Source organism: Manis pentadactyla, chromosome 4 (genome assembly GCF_030020395.1).
Source record: "Manis pentadactyla isolate mManPen7 chromosome 4, mManPen7.hap1, whole genome shotgun sequence".
Lineage (NCBI taxonomy): Eukaryota > Metazoa > Chordata > Mammalia > Pholidota > Manidae > Manis > Manis pentadactyla.
The window spans coordinates 71,954,371-71,972,061 of NC_080022.1; the positions used below are offsets into that span (position 1 = coordinate 71,954,371).

General features: G+C 33.7%; 1 protein-coding gene across 1 annotated transcript in view; it reads left to right on the top strand.

Moving 5' to 3' along the window:
- SPATA1 (spermatogenesis associated 1) overlaps window positions 1-17,691 on the top strand; it is a 36,417-nt gene extending 18,726 nt beyond the window's left edge. The window contains 7 exon segments of the mRNA XM_057499460.1: window positions 1,705-1,758; window positions 1,853-2,078; window positions 10,012-10,129; window positions 10,865-10,921; window positions 15,303-15,409; window positions 16,436-16,558; window positions 17,609-17,691. Of these exon segments, the coding sequence (XP_057355443.1) occupies window positions 1,705-1,758; window positions 1,853-2,078; window positions 10,012-10,129; window positions 10,865-10,921; window positions 15,303-15,409; window positions 16,436-16,558; window positions 17,609-17,691 (768 nt within the window).

Sequence of the window (17,691 nt, forward strand, 5' to 3'; positions counted from 1 at the left end):
TTAATATGCCAGGGTATTAATTAACTGATCTTTGAGTTTTCCTCAAAAAGGGAAGAAAAGGGACAGCTCCTTTAATTGTTTGTTCTTTTTCATGATATGTAAAATTACAAAATATCAATTACAGAATCCTTGGTTGCAAGGGACCTTAAAGGTAATTTAAGACAACTTCTAAAATCCTTCAAATATGTCATTATTTTCAACAAATATTTATCTGTTGATGTTTTTTATATGCAAAATGAGAAAAAAAGAATTGGATATGGACCCTATCCTTAAAGAATATTCAGTATAGTGGTGGAGAAAAAATAATAATAATTAGATCATATTTTGTATATTCAGAAGAAAAAGAGATTACTTTTAGGAAAAGAGGAGATGGAGAACTTTGAGGAAAAAAACTTTATTCAATTTGGCTCTTGAAAGATAAATATTTGATCTTGCAAAGATGTTGGGTGGGAAAAGCTTTCTGAGTAGAGAAAATAGAATGAGCCCAGAAGTGGAAAAATGGGCAACTAAGAAAGAGTACGTGGTTCATCTTTTACTGGCGCATTGACTGTGTGAGAGGGAATAGTGGAGAAGAAGCTGAAAAAGTAGTTTGTTGAAGGTCTTGCAGACCAGACTAAAGAGTTTGGATTTTCTTCTGAAGCATTAGAGTTTTTGAACAAAAGATGACATGATAGGAGCCTTCAGAGGCTACTGGCAGAGACTGTAAACAGTAGGCTGTTCAGTGGTTAGGCAAGAGAAAAGGAGGGCTTAAGGAATAGACTGCCTCTCAGATTTCATCTACTATAATTATCTGCTTGGTTCCACACCTCAGCCACAAAAAATCTTTCTTTGGTTCTCAAATACGGCCAAATCATTTCTGTTTTATGGTCTTTGTACTTGCCTGGAAATCACTTCCCCCTGATATTTTAATACCTCGTGGCTTCTTTTCCTAATTCAGTTCTCAGCTCAAGTATTATCTTTCCTAAAGGGTCTTCGTCCACCTAGTTTTTAGACATTCTTTCTCTAAGTTATTCTGTATTATATCATGCTGTCTTATTTTCATAAGCCACATTTCACTATTTTAAATCATTTTTATTTAACATCTGCTCTCCCAAATAGAATGTAAGCTACATGAGAGCAGGGATTTTGCATTGTTTACCATTGTTTCCCCCACCATATAGAACACTGCGTGACCCAAAGTATGCCTTCAGAGTATTTGTTCAATGAATGAATGACAAATGAACTTTATGGGTTGAATATTTAGGAAATAAAGTTTACAAAATTGGACTCTGGAGCCAGATGATCTGATTTTGAATCCCAGCGTGGAAACTTCCTAGTTATAAAATCCTGGGCAAGTTACTTAACTTCTCTTTGCCTCAGTCTCATGGTGAACTACATATACTATGTGTGCCTATGATCTGTATTGTGAGGATTAACTGAGCTAATATATGTAAAGCACTTAGAATAGTGTCTGGCACATAGTGAGTCCTTGTAAGTGATAGCCATAATTATTATTGTTAAATAACATAGAATTTCTGTGTTTAGTATGGTGAATAGAAATAGGGTTATAATCTACATTTCCTAGAATCTAGCCTTAGTTATCAGCTTTTAAATTTGATTTCTGTGTTGCAGATATGTACCTTCTGTGAAAAAAAAGATGTAAGTGTTAAAGTAATTGAAAAATGTTACAAAAGCTTTAATTTTTTCTCAAATCTTTATTTCTAGGTAAAGGCAAAGCAAGAATCAGAACTGAAACTCAAATCATTTGCTCCTCCATATGTACGTAATGTGACATTTTAAAATTGTGTTAATCTTTAACTCACTGTGTTTTAAATTACAAACTAATTAAAAATTTTTTCCTATATGTTTTTAGGCTCTTCAACCAGAGTTATATTTGCTTCCTGTAATGGATCACTTAGGAAATATTTATTCAGCATCAACAGTTTCTTTAGATGGGCAGCAGACTAACGATGTTGCTGCAGCTGATGGAATAATCCATAGACCAGTTAGTATAGTTTTGCCCAAGGAACAACCTGGAACAGATCCCAGTTTTTTAGAAAACACTTTGGAAGAGCTTCTTAACAAGAATTGGGAAAAAGGTAATTTCAACTGGAATGGGAAAGACAGAGAGGTTATTGTAGTACATCTTAGCAGTCAGGTCTGAGCAAGTTCTGGGTAGCCTTACAAAATATGAGCATTTAAAAATTCAGTTTGGAGAATTAAAAAAATAGTTTTGTCAGGTGGGAGGAAAAAAACAATTTAAGTACCATGCTAAAATCAAAATACCTATGGTACTTGAATGAATTCTACCACCTTTATTTTTCTTGTAACAGTTTCAGATAAAGTTAAGGCTAAAGGAGAAGAGAAAACAAGTAATTACTGAGTAAAAACTTGATATTTTAAGTCCAGAAGGATCTTAGCCAGGAAAGCTATCAAACCAAAGCAAAACAACTTTAATGTTGGGAGACAGTTGTATTTCAAAGAATTTTAAATCTTTTATATGATCACACCCATCAATTTACTTATAATTCAGTTCTTAAAAAGTGATAGGTTATTAAGAAATGAAAGTTAATATATAAAGCTCATACTACACTCAAAGAATCAATTGAAAGCAAAATCATTGTTTTCTTTCACCTTATTGCATACAGGAAATAAACTATGGTAGAGAAGCAAATACACTAAATGTTTATAAATAAAATGAATCCCCCTGAAACTAAGGGCAGCATCCATTACAGCTGTAACATACTCTTGTTCTTAAGTCAATTGCATTTTTTCCTCCACCTTTAGTCAAAGCAATTCTTGTAGTCTGTTTTTTCTATACCCAGAGATATGTCAAATTTGGCACCTTCTTTAATCTCAGGTGTGTGTAATATTTACTGTTCTGATGTGATTTACTATTTCTGATGAGACCTGGATGAAATCCACCTATTTTGCCACTTGATGCCAGTGAGATGCTGAGAGTCTACCTCCTTCTTTATCTAGGCATCTCTCTGCAGTGTTAAATATTGCTTTCTAGTCATGATTAGAAAGACTTTGACTTTACTATCAATGGAAAAGGACACCTGGGGAAAAAAATTAAGAGGGGAATCCCAGTGTTCCTGAAAAGTAGAGTCAAGTGGCGAATGAAGTGGGCAATTACCCTACATAAAGCTATGAGTAGTGTCATTATTTCATACCATTGACTGGCCAAATTCCTAACTATGGAACTTGTACAAAACCCCCCAAAAATCTTTTGTGGGAGTATCTAATACTACAAATTTTGTGCAAATGTAGTTTTTAAATGGTATTAATTTCTTGTTGCTTCACTCCTAAACAATTATAAATGAGAGGCCAGTGTATGCTCACCTTAAAAAGTTCAGAAATATCAATAAGTATAAAGACAAAAATAAAGATTAACAATAATTTCACCATCCAGAGATAGCTTCTGTTAGTATTTTGGTATCTATTTTTCTAGTTACTTTTGTCAGTTCTTGTAGGTAATCAGTATTTTTTAACTTCTAAAAATGAGGACACATGCAAACCCATTAAAAGCCTCTTATTTTAGAATATATGACAGTTATATCAATAAATTTAGATCTACATCATTATAGTATTCCCTTGTGGTATAATTTATTTATTCAACCCTGTATTAATGTTTTTGCTATTATGAATAGTTCAACAAGCAACTTTTTTCTAAATACAGCTTCATACATATGTCCTGATATTTGTTTTAGAAGTTTAATGACTGTTTCCAAGGTAATTCTTTTTGTTTTTCTTCTTCTCAAAAGACCTTTCCAACCTTGTGTATGTCTCACTGGTCACATCTTCTTCCTTCCCAGTGGAGGTAACAACTATTTGATATTTTTAAATAATTGTTTTCTTGTTTTTCTTTCAATTTTATAACCTGAACAGGTATTCCTTAACAAAATTTAGTTTGTTTTGAATTTTATTTCTATGGAATAATATTGAAAGCATTTTATTTTGGACTTCCTTTTTTTACTCAACATTGTAATTAGAAGATTCAACCATGTTGTCACATATACTATGGGATTAATATTTTAATTGTTGACAATTATATGACAATATCATAATCTATTTATCTATTCTGCTGATGGTCATTTTGTTTGTGTAAGATAAATTCTAACCAAAATAAGCAGGTGAAGAGAGGCAGCAAAGGGCCAGGTAGTTTATATGAGTGCAACTCCCAGGTGATGTTCCGCAGTCTGGGTATTACAGGCTGGGGAAGTCACACCAGGTCAGGGAGGTGGGGGCTTATAAGGGGTTAGGAGGGGGAGGAGTGGGCAAGCTATCCTAGGGGGTGTGGAGAGGTATGATTGGCTAAAGGTGACATAATAGACAACTAGAAACTTTTTTTCCTTCCAAGAGGGAGGAGGCTGACATCAGGATCTTAGTTGGCACATCCGAAGGATGGAATTCAGGAAGAGCTGTCCCCTTTCCATATAAGTCACGGACCTTGGGGTCTGGTCTGTTCTCCCCTTATGGCATCTCTCTGCTCTGTTTGCATGTCCTTGTTTTTCCTTCCTCCAGTCTAACAGTTTGTTTCCAGTTTGGGGCTATTACAAATAAGCTATTTTGTACATTTTTGTACATGACTCCTAAATGCACGTGCAAGAGGATCTCAAAGGAATATACTTAAGATTGGCATTGTATGCACATGTTCAACTTTACTAAATAATGTCCCTGTGTTTTCCAAAGTGGTTATACCCAGTAGCGACATCTGAAAGTTCCTACTGAATCTTGCCATTCTATCAGACATTTGTTGTTTCTCTGTTCTGCATTCTGGGATAATTTCTTCAGATCTTTTTTCTAAATTTATCTTGCTAATTCTTTCTTTAGCTGTGTCTAATCTTCTGTTAAATCCTTGCAGTGAATTTTTAACTCCAAATATTTTTTTCTTTTCTGAGATATGTTGGTCGAACATATCTTTATAAGTTTAGTGGCCATTTGAATTTGCCTTCATTGAAGTGTTTTGCCCATTTTCTGCCATTTCATTTAAATATTTATGACTTATATATATATATATGGGCACACATATGTGTATTTGTATATAATTAATTCCATATTTTAGTTTGTGGCTTGTCTTTTTGTTCTCTTTATGTTTCTTAAACATTCTCTTTGCGTTTCCTTTGATGAAAGAAATTCTGAAATTTTATCAACATGCTCTAGCAATTACAGAGAGGAAATTAACATCTTCAACTATCAGTTTTGCTTTGTGTATCTTGAATCTCTGTTATTAGATGCAGCATATGTTGGGTTACTATGTCTTCCTGATGAATTGAACCCTGTTTTTTATGTAATATTTCTCTTTATCTCTGGTAATAGTCTTTCTTATGAAGTTTACTTATTCTAGTATTAATATAGCCACTCTCGCTTTCTTCTGATTAGTGTTTGTATGGTGTATCTTTCTCTATTCTTCTACTTTTACTGATGACTTCATATTAAAAGTGGGTTTCTTGTGGACAATATGTATTTTGATCTTACTGTTTAATCCAACTTGACAATTTATGATTCTTAATTGGGGTGTTTAGACCATTTACATTTAATATAATTATTGATGTGGTTGGTTTTAAATCTCCCATCTTGCTACTTGTTGTCTATTTTTCTTATTTATTATATTGTTTTTTTTTCTATTTTCTTGACCTTTTTTGGATTGAGTAGTTTTTTATTATTCAATTTTATTTCCACTATTGACTTATTACTTATTCCTCATTTTTAAGAACTTCTAATGGTCTGCAGGGTAGAAGTCAGCAAACACCTATTATTTTTACTTTATTTTAATCCATGCCCAATTGCTTGTTTTTTAATAAATAAACTTTTTTTTTAACACAGCTATGCCCATTCATTTACATATTGTCAATGACTGTTTTTGCACTACAGTGACAGACTTGAGTGGTTGTGACAAAGGCCATAAGCCTGAAATATTTACTGTTTGGCCCTTTGAGAAAAAGTTTGCTGACTCTTGCTCTAGGTTATATAATGGTACATCCTTAATTTTAGGTCTCCTTTGAAATTGTGTACCACTTCATACATAATATAAGAACCTGATAGCAATATACTTCCATTTCCTCCCTCAAATCTTTTGTGCTATTGTCATATATTTTACTTCCACATATAAAATCCACAATGCATTTTTACTTTGCACTGTCAGTCATCTTTTAAAGAGATTAAAAATCAGGGGAAAATGACATTTTATAGTTAGGAGAGTTTGTTTTCTCTCACCCGGTGTTACTATATCTATGTTTTGTATCTGTTGCATAATCCTGGGGCCAAGATAATGCTGACATCTTTTGCTTCCACCCTTTCTTCAGCCTTTGCCTAAGACTGGTGCTGTGAGGGTTTCCTCCCCTCTCCTAGAGGCAAGGCTGTTGTAGGCCACTATTGGTAGGAGTGGAGTTACCTATTCTTCTCCCTAGGGCAGATGGCTTTTGCTCTGTCCCTCCTTGGGCACCAGTGGATTTTTGCCCAGACCCTGTGATGGGAGAATTTCCTGCTCCTCCCCCATTGCCTTAAGGCTTTTGTTTTGTGAGAGAGAAGAGAGAGCATTTAATACCTATGTTCACTGATAGCCCTTTTAGGTCTCCTGCACTGGCCCCTAAGTCTTTCTTTTGTGCATATGATAGAGGCATATGGAAAGGAACTTGGTATTAAGTATGGACCCCTCTGTCTCTTGGGACCCTGGAGATTCCAAACTATCTTGGTAGACTTGTTAGTGTAAGATAAATTCCAATAAATTCTAGCCGAAATAAGCAGGCAAAGAGAGGCAACAAAGGGCCAAATAGTTTATTTGAGTGCAACTCCCAGGTGATGTTCCACGGTCTGGGTATTACAGGCTGGGGAAGTCACACCCAGTCAGGGAGGTGGGGGCTTATAAGGGGTTAGGAGGGGGAGGAGTGGGCAAGCTATCCTAGGGGGTGTGGAGAGGTATGATTGGCTAAAGGTGACATAATAGACAACTAGAAACTTTTTTTCCTTCCAAGAGGGAGGAGGCTGACATCCGGGTCTTAGTTGGCACATCTGAAGGATGGAATTCAGGACAAGCTGTCCCCTTTCCATATGAGGCACGGACCTTGGGGTCTGGTCTGTTCTCCCCTTATGGCATCTCCCTGTTCTGTTTGCATGTCCTTGTTTTTCCTTCCTCCAGCCTAACAGTTAGCCTTTAGAATTCATAAAAATTTTAGCTGTTTTATTCTAATTTCTTTTAATGTTAGTTACCTCTTCCTTTTATGCTCTGCTAAAGGTGAAACAATTAGTTTTTTTCTCCTTAATGAGAATTAGAATTCAATTCTTTGTAACCTCAACTCTTTGAAGAGTTCAAGAAGAATTACCGTTTTATAGATTTTTTACTGTTTTCTCCTTATTCAGGTGGAAGCACTGTTGTCTTTTTACATCCTAAGCAGAAGTAGAACTACAGTTCTTATATTTTAATGTAATCGTTTATTGGAATTTTCTTTTACAGTTTATGTCTTATTTAAAAACTCCCTTTTTTACTCTGAGATTTTAAAAATGGAGCTCTATATTAAGTTGCAAACATTTTATGGTTTGTTTTTCACATTTTGTTAACTAATTACCAGGAATTAATTTTTATTAATGTGATGTGAGATGGAGTTCCTTGATTTTTTTCTGCATATACACTGCCATTTATTGATGATAGTTGTGTAGTCTCTTGAAATTGCCAAATTTCACAATTGCACTTTAGTCATGCATGAGAGTGCAAAATCCACCAGTTATCTCCTGTTCTTCACCATGGATCTGTGCTACACATCACATTTTTGACATACCTCAACTTTAACATGTTTAATACTTGACTCCACTGTTGCCCCCAAGCCAGTATATTTTCTTGACTTCTTTCTTCAGTTTCATTATTCTTCTAGTTGTTCAGGTTTTAAGCTTTGGAATTTTGCATTGTAGAATAACATTCTTAGGGTAAAGGAACCTTAAAAACATCTTGACTACCTTCTTTATAATCTCCTTTCCAATCAATCCTCTAGAGTGATGTCAGCAACATTATTCTTGCTACAAGTTGGATTCTTTATCTCCCTGCTTAAAGACCTTTGAAATACTCATCGATTACTACTTAAAGCCCAATTCCTTAAAATGGTATAGAGAGCTCTTCATACTCTGACTTCAAACCCACAGTTGTGAAGGTTTGGCCAGGCAGATTGTTTATTGTCTAACTTCAGAAGATTTCCTTCACGTCGATCATGCTATGAGTGGAGTCTTCAGGATTTGCTTAATGTGGTGGCTGGTTCAATGATTTTTTGCTATTATCAATAATAGTACTGTTATTATTATAGTTCAGGGGTAGGAAGGGGAGAAGAAAGTACCATGAGGTACAATTGGAGAGATAGGTAGGGACTTGAACTTCAAGGAACACTGCTTGCAAAGCTAAGGAGTTTTATAGGCAATGGGAAGCCATCTGAGGTTTTTAGCATGATTGGATTTCAGTTCTAGAAAAACAACTTAGGTGACAAAATAGAGAATAGACTGAGGTGTAATAAAGATCTGAATTAACAAATGCAGTGAAATGGAAATCAGAACTTGAAGTCAAGAGAATTCTAAAGACTGGGTACTGTACTCGGAGCTTTACATGCATTATGCCATTTTAGAGATAAACTGAAGTTAGAGAAATAACTTACCAGAAGTCACACATACTGTGACAATGCCAGTACTGGAACTGTTGTGTGTTCGACTAAAGCCTGAGCTTTATAACACTGTGTGGAGTTACACTGAACTTCTGACTATTGCCAAAAATGCTTCACACGTTAGTACTCTGCCTTGCAAATGCCATTTTCTTTGCTTAAATTCCTCTTACTCTCTTCTTGGCCAGGCAAATATCTCAAAATTCAAAACAGTTTCATAGTCTTCACTCCCTTTCTGTGAATCTATAACATTTTATACATATATTTAGTATAGCTCTCAAAACAGTGTATTATGATTTTTTTAACAATAAATAGGCCTGCATTGTTTTTGTCATTAAATTGCATAGGTATTGAATGGTACAGTGCATCATGCTCTAAACTGTTACTAGGAATAAAAGATACATGTTTTCTATTCCTGTCAAAGTGTAACTCAGAATCTACTGAGTTGTTCTATTGTTTCTTTTTGTGTGTGTTTTGGGTGTGGGGTGGGTGAGGGGTGGGTGTGGGTAGGGAGAGGTATTTACTATTAGCTTTTAAATGGCTGGTATATCCATTTTTTGGACATTTTGCATTATATATCTTTTAGAAAATCTCTGTTTGTTGTCCTTAAGTGAAAGCTAGGAAATAAATGGTAGCAGCCAGACTAAAATTAAACCAATATGGGCTTCAGGTTGCAAAATATTGTCACAACCTTTATAAAATAACTTTTCAAATATGAATATGACTCATTGATTTTTTTTCCTAAATGAGAAAAAAATGATTTCTCCATGGGGGAAAAAATCTGCATTAACATGGCCACATTCATGGATCTTCTGTTCATATAGATTGTATAGAATGTTAGTGCTAATGTTTTAAAGATAGATTGTATAATTTTCCTAGATGGAGAAATTCTGTTATAATGATGGGAAATTTTATAAATAGAAATGTATATGAAATAACAAATGGTATTATATGCTCTGCATTGACTCCCAGCATGTTCCTGAGTAGTCCTCAGAATACTATTTCAAAAGATGCTTTTGGCAGAAGCTTTCTGTAGACAATTTTGAATCAACACTACTCTTACAGATTCACATTGTCATAGCAAGATTTGTCAGAGAAATCTTGCAGTGGGATGTGTTGGGGGATAAGCGGGGGGTTGTATTCATGTTAGGGTTGCTTAATCCAATTTACCCAAACTGAATTGACCAAAGAATTCTCCTTTTATGTAAACTAATGTTTTGTGAAATTCACTTTGGAAATTGTTGCCTTATGTCAGGTATAGTGAAGTTCATGGAGATTCTGAAACATAGGATAAGATTATAATGTGTCCTTATAAAAACAAAATTTCACTTTAGTATATTCTTAATATTACAAACTTTATTTGTCATGGATGAACGTCAACTGGGATGAACAGCTGGGAGAAAGCCCACTCCAAAAGAAAACATGACTGGGAAAAATGAAATTGGAAATTCTGAATTGACAGGATCACCAGAAGATTCAAATTAATAGTTATTTTAGCAGCAAAAAAAAAGGTAATTAGATGTTGATTCCCTTGTTATGATCTAAACTATAAGTAAAAGAGTGAGATATCCCTGTACTGTTATAAGGATTTTTAATTAGAAAAAAGATATGAGAGACATTAGTGACATTTTAATTTAAAATTACCTTGGATCTTTATTGTTATATACTAACATTCCTTTCCAATATAATCAGGGATAATTTACTGCTTAAATTTATTTCTATTGTAGTCATTTTGTCGTCAGAGGGAACCTAATGACAGAAAAACTTCTGTCTTCATTTTGCCTTTCTTAGAACTAATTTTTCTGTGTCTTTTAGATTCTTGGTTCTGGGCAAACTGCTCAGTATGCTTGAGTTTCACATTGAATAATTTCACTCAAAATTGTAGGATTAAACAATAGTTTTGCATATAGTCTTTTGATAATAAGATGCGGGATTTTATAAACAAAAGAACTACAAATAAAATATGTTTTGAAATTTCAAGTTATTGTACCTTATATAGACATTAGACTGTGATTTGAATCTAGCTATAATATAATGAAATATGATTTTATTCCTCACACTAAATGTAGTTTTGTTGATTATTAATGAGTTTGAAAGATAATATGATAATTGTCTCTGGCTGACTTTAAAAATGTTGATGCTGTATTTGTGTTTACAGAATATTAAATAAAATATATGAAATATGAAAGGTAATATTCATGGAATAATTTTTTAATATGACTTTCAAATCTATCATTCCCTTTAAGTCATTTTCTTTGGGAAAATGAAGATGACAGAGTTAATATTAGAAGAAAGGAGAATCAGGGATGATTTAAAAATTTTTATTTAAGTGTGGCATTGCAACATAGTATTTATACTGAAATTGAAATGAAATTGCAGATTAAAATGTCCATGTTTTCTAACCTTAGAGGGTAGAGGGTGGGGGATAAGCTTCAAGAAAATTCAGGGGCCTGACATTTCAGTGAGATTTCTGGGGGTTTCATGGCCTGGGACATATTGAGTATACCCTTTAAGGTTAAAGCCAGGTTTTTGTATTTTGCCCCAGCTACTATTGAAAATGAGTCCCTTGATGGACCTCTTTGGAGTTTGGGGAGAGACTTACTGTATTTGGACATGCCTGTCCAATCCTTTTTTTTTTTTTAAATCAAATAATCTAAAAGACTGACAACACTGAGTGGGCCCAGAGCAAGAGAAAGCTCACAGTGTGGTCCAAGAGGGCCACAACAGTGCTGTCACTTGAGTTTATGTGTCCCGCTGACCCAGGAATGCTGATGGGTGCTGGAGTGGAATGCTGAATGGAATCTAAGACAGACTGGTAGGAGAGTCACAGCTTGGAACCTGTGTGTTTTGGAGCAAAGACATGCAATATTCAGCAGATAATTGTTCCATTTTTGCTGGATATTAATAACATGTGCTATCTGCATGCTTTAAAATTTTTGACAGTCTGGTGAATGCTTAATTCACTGTCTCTGTCTGTGGCTGTTTCACTGTCATTTGAATTTAAATTTCCCAGATCACCTGTAAAGTTGATCATGTTTATACATTTTATGGACGCCATTTTCGTAACTTTTTTTGGGAAAATACCTTTCCAACTATTTTTATTGGGTTATTTGCCAAATATTTCTCATTATTGTGAGTTTTTAATATACTCTACAGATCATCCTTTGATGCTTTTGTATGTTGCAGATATCTTCCCCTCCTCGCTGCCTCATCTGTAGTCTACCTTGCTGAATACCTTAACTATTCCACATCCTTATTTTTTCTCTACATCCTCTATGTCTAGGACTGAGAATGGCATACTAAAATCTCCTGTTACTGTGTGTACTGTTTATCCCTTTATCTCCTGTGGTTTCTAATTGTTTTAGATATCTATGTGCTATTTGGTACAAAGTTGTTCTTAAGTAATATTAATATTGTAACTTTTACATTATGAAGTGTCCTTCTTTGACTCATTTAGTGCTTTTTTGGCCTGAATTCTCCCTTGTTACATATTAAAATATTAACCTCTGCTTTCTTTTTGTTTTCATTTATTTGGTATACTCCTGCCTTCTTCCCCCACTTTTTTCCGGCCTTTGGGAATTACTTTGTTTTATGTATGCCTTTCACATACAGCTTAGACTTGGGTTTTGCTTTGTGAGCCAGTATGAATCTTCTTCATTTAGTAGATGAGTTTTGCCCATTTACATTATTGATAGGACTGATATGTTTGAGCTCATATTTGTCCTTTTATGTTATAGTTACTATGTGGTTTATCATGATATTTACAAAGAATATATTTCTGTTCTGCTGTTTACCTTTATATTAATACATTTATGCTAGTATTCTTAGTCCTCCTTTTTCCTTTCTAAAAACGTATGCCTCTGTTTTTCAATTTGTTACCTCTAAAATTATTCTCTGATGCTTACCTGCTATAATCAGGACAATAAAATAATCACCTTTTTCCCTCCTTTCTCCTCTCATGTATTTTTAGTTGTTATTTCTACTTTGCCAAAGAATATAACATTTGCATTATATGCAATATATGTTATGCTTTTACCCTCATCCCCTTCATCTTTGTTGTAATCTCAGACCTATAATTTAATATGTTCAACACTTATTGCCAATTCTTTTGCAGGAGATTTTTTTAATATCTCTTAGTTGGATTGAGCTCAACTAATACAAAAAGCTCCTAGGTACAATATTCCCTTACTTCTTCCATATTTAAAACTTGTCCAGGGCAAGGATAGACAAACCAGGCCTGTTTTGTAAGGCTTGGGACTAGAATGATTTTTTACATTTTTAAAAAGTTAAAGAAAGAATTATAACAGAGACCAGATGTGGCTTCCAAAGCCTAAATTATTTACTCTCTGGCCCTTTACAGAAAAAAATGACTAATTCCTGCTTTAGTGCCTTGATACATGAAAGATAGCTTGATTTGCTGTAACTGCTTGGTTTATACCTTTTTGCCACTGAGTTTCTTCACGTGTTGCTGTACTGGTGTCTTGTTTTATATGTTCCCATTAGAAACTATGATGCAAACCCAATTTTCTTTTCCTCATAAACTGACTTGGCTGTTTTTGTCTGGAAGGCCAGAGGATTTCTTTGATGTGTAATAGCTTTTACTAGGCTATATCTCAGTTGAGAATTCTAGGTCAGGTTTATCTGAGTACAAGATGAGCCTTTTCAGTATGACAGTCAGGACTTCTTTTATTTCAAGAATGTTTTCTAAAATTATAATTTAAATAGCAGATCCATTCCATTGTTTTGTTTTTCTTTTTCAGGGATCAACAATTAGCCTCACCTTAGATCTTCCTTACCTCTTATATCTATTATTTTCTCTCTGATCTAGTTTACTATTTTCCTTATGTTTCATTTCTTTGCTTCTTTTATTTCATTCTCCATTATCCTTTCTGAATTTTGGTCACAGCTGTTCCTTCTTGGATACCTGCTAATTTACTAATTTCGAAGACAATTTTGTTTTTTCTTTAATTTCTTTTTACGGTTTGGCCAACTTCCATTTCGCATCTTCTTGTTTTTCCATTTTTATTCTGTGCTGTAAAATTTCTGATTTATGGTGCTTGTTAACATCTGCAAATTCTTGCTTAATTATATTTAATCTATGTTGGGACTATTGTTAAATTTTTCTTTTCTTAATAAATGCATGTTTTGGGTTTGTCTTAGTTGTCAATTTGAGGGTTTTTAAAAAGTAACTTTGTATTGGATGCTTGAGTGTTTTGTAGATGCTGTCCATACTTATTTGTGTTGGATTCTTCTGTGTCAGTAGTAACAGGTGTTCCTACAGATGAACAGGGTGTTTTAGTGGTTTATTTTGCTTCTTAAATCAGGAGCACCCTCTTCTGTTGGTATAGTGAAATGCAGTTGTTTATTTAATTTTAAATAAATAGAGCCTTTTGGAGAAGGGGTTCTATTTTCTTTTAATTCTCTTCTGCTAATTTAATTCATCAGAGCCCATAACTTGGCCACTTTCTTCTTTTATCAAGCAGCGCTGAAGGAGCACCTCTCACTTCTAGAGCATTTTCCTCTCTCCCAGAAGCTTTATCTTCCCATAATTACCACCTCCGGCCCCCTATATTTTACAAGCCCCTCTCTTTTGGATTCCTCATAGGAAGTACATCTGATGTACCAGATCTTATCCTTGCTCTCAGCATATTTCTCCATCGCAGGCAGGATCCTTTCCTTACAGTCTGACTCTCCCTTCTCCTTTGGTTGATGTTTACTGTGTTATCTGTGTATAGCGCTCTCTAATGCAGAGTCCACATCGACTCTGCTCCAACATGGTTCCTGAGAGCTACTGCTGCTCTAGGGTGTTTATTTCCTCACTTACATGTAAGTGAAAGTATGTGTAAATTAAAGGATTTATTTACTTTCCTTTTATCGTTGGGAGGATGTGTGAAAGATTCTTATTGGGGTGTTACCATTATCCTGTGGCAACCTGACCTTATCAGTTAAAATGAAATGAAATGAAATAATAAAAAACAGAATAATAATAATAAAATAAACAAATTAGGAGTAAGAGCTTAATGAAGACAAAAATGAAGTAAAAAACCTAGCAGAATTGAAAACATTTAAAATCTATAAAGTGGTAGTGGAAGAAACATTAACAATGGTAAATCTTAAGGTATTTTATCAAAAAACAATAGAAACATCAAAAAATTAGGAAAGATGAAGGTGATATAACACAAATACAGAGAAGATAAAATATATGACAATAAAGTATATTCTAAAATTTTAAAATGTAAATATTTTTACAAATAAACATATAAGAAAACATATAGAAAATGTAAAAATTTTCTAAGTAAATATAAATTATCACAGTTGGCTCAAGATGAAAAAAATCAGAAGCTGTCTTAGAAAAAATTTTAAATTATCATAACAAGTAACAGTTGAGAAATCTTGAAAAGAAATACTGTTTAGAAAGGAATAACAGATTTTTTTTAAATGTTAAGTTTTAAATGCCTATATATAATGTCCAAATAGTAGTGAAATGGAGAAGCTATAGCACAAGAAAGAATTTGTAATTATAAATACAGATTTGGGAGTTCATCACCATGTAAGTGAAAAACTGCATTGCTATTGTGCCTTATCAGATGCTTATAGACAGGTGAGTATTTTGAGCATTTTGTAGATGTTGTCCATGCTTGGTAGAGTCACTCTACCAGACCTTACTGATTGTCATGCTTGCTTACAGATAGGTAAAAAAGAATCCATCACCCTACCAGATCTCATTGATTTTCCTTCACGTCCTTGTCAACCTACTCCTTCTCCAGGACTAACTTTATTACGGATTGAGAGTAAGTATGATGACACTATAAGTACAGATGATTCTATGAAGTGAGGTTTAATAACATTAATGGGGAAGTTATTATTTAATGGATATGAAATTTCAGTTAGGGAGATAACAAAAGATCTGGAGATGGATGATGGTCATAGTTGCACAACATTGTAAGTATATATAATGCCATTGAACTGTATGTTTAAAAATGGTTAAAGTGGTAAATTTTATTATGTATATTTTACCACAAAAGTTAAAGTACATGAAATTTATATTGATTACTGCATATCTTTAATCACTAATCCTATTTATTATAAAAATACACCATTGACCCTTGAGCAATGTGGGGGTTAAGGGTGCCAGCCCTCCACATGCTGCACAATAAAAAATCCACATATAACTTTGACTCCCTAAAACTCGATTACTAATAGCCTACTGTTGACTGGAAGCCTTAACAATAACATCAACAGTTGATGAACACATATTTTATATGTTATATGTATTATACACCATATTCTTACAATAAAGTAAGTTAGAGAAAAGAAAATGCTTTTCAAATTGTTGCATATATACAAACATTTTTCCAAGATATTATTAGAAAAAATCAGTGTATAAGTAAACTCTTGCAGTTCAAACCCATGTTGCTTAAGTCAACTGCACTCTAAAATATACTTTTCTGATGTAATATTTAAGTACAATAACTTAAGCCCAAGATAAATTTACCAAAAGAATTAAACCAAGAAGTATAACTACTTGAGCTTTACTTAGTTTCTACACATATATGTAAATGCAGAAGAGACATACTGTGTTCTTTACATATATGTAAATCTCCTTATACATCACTCTTGGCAATTGAAATGACTTTTTAGGGTTTCCCATAGTAGCAGATGCTATACTATAGCAAAAAACCCCAGAGTTTTGGGTAAAATCTACTCTTGCTGTTTTAACCACCTTTAAGTTTTTTTAAGTTTTATACTCTATATTTTAGGATATGAATAATTTTTTAGCTTTTAGACATTGCAGAGTATGGATTATGAACTTTTAGGAGAGATTATTGAACAAATGAAACAAGTGAAGAAAGAAAGAAGATACCTAGAAAGAATCAGAGAAGAACTAATAAAAAAAGTTGAAAAGCTATTTGAACAAAGTAAATTGAGGCAATATCATGGTAAAACTTTTTATATATCTTTTATCACTATAAAGAAAACTTAAGTTTTACATAATCTCTGCTTTTGGAATACATAATAAAATTATAGCCAGTACTTACTGTTTTACTGTTATGTTTAAAGTAGTACACAGTATTGATACAAGTTCAGTATAGAAAACATGAAATTATTCAACTCTTTATTTTGTACAATAAATGCAACCTGCTTTATATAGGAGTTTTTAAATTAAAATTCAAATACTTTTTATAACTGATATTCATTTCTTTGTTTATTCATTCTTCCATTTATTTCTTAAGTATTTATTAAGTGACTACTGAATTTATCCACTGTTCTAGGGGCTGAGGAGATACTAATAGGCAGGTTCCAATCTTGTCCCTACCCTCAAGGAGCTTACAGTCCACTAAAAAAATGAAAATCAAGTTAAGCAGTAATGATACATCCTGATGATACAGGATAAGCAGTAATGATACATACCAACGATGATAAAGGAATTACAGAGCTGTGTGCATAGGAGTACATCTAAATTAGGTGGAAGAGATTTAAAAAGGCTTCCAGGAAAACTGTTACATATGCCAGAATCTGAAGTGTACCTCTTCTTGAGTATAGGCCTTCAGGCCTGATTTTTCCTTTGCCATCTACATCTTCTTTTCCTATCTTCTATCCACTTCTTCCCAGTTCCCCTGGCTACTTCCTCCTAGTCATTCAATCTTAGCTTATGTATTACTTACTCTAGAAGTCTTCAGTTTCCTAACCTCTCCTAGGTGCTTAATTTTTTGGTATGTGTGCCGGTCTGCTTTGCTAAACTGAAATTTTCTAAAAGAGAAATCAGGTAAAAAAATTAGGTTGTTCTCTTACAATAGAAGGAGAATGTGTTGTTAGGACTGGTGGAACTGGAAAAATGAGCCAGGGTGGAGATAGTATAGGATAATGGTTTGAGAGATGTTAAATGATTTAAGAGACCTGCATTTTGGATTGTATTTGAGGATTATAAAAGGTATATACAGAATTAACTGGTTTTAAGATTGTCAGTATAAGTAAAATTATTTCTTCAGTGTTAGAACTGACTGAAGGTTACAGGCAATGTCAGGAGACATTTCTGAAGGTTGTTCCTCATATTAAAGTGTCCTGGAAGTGA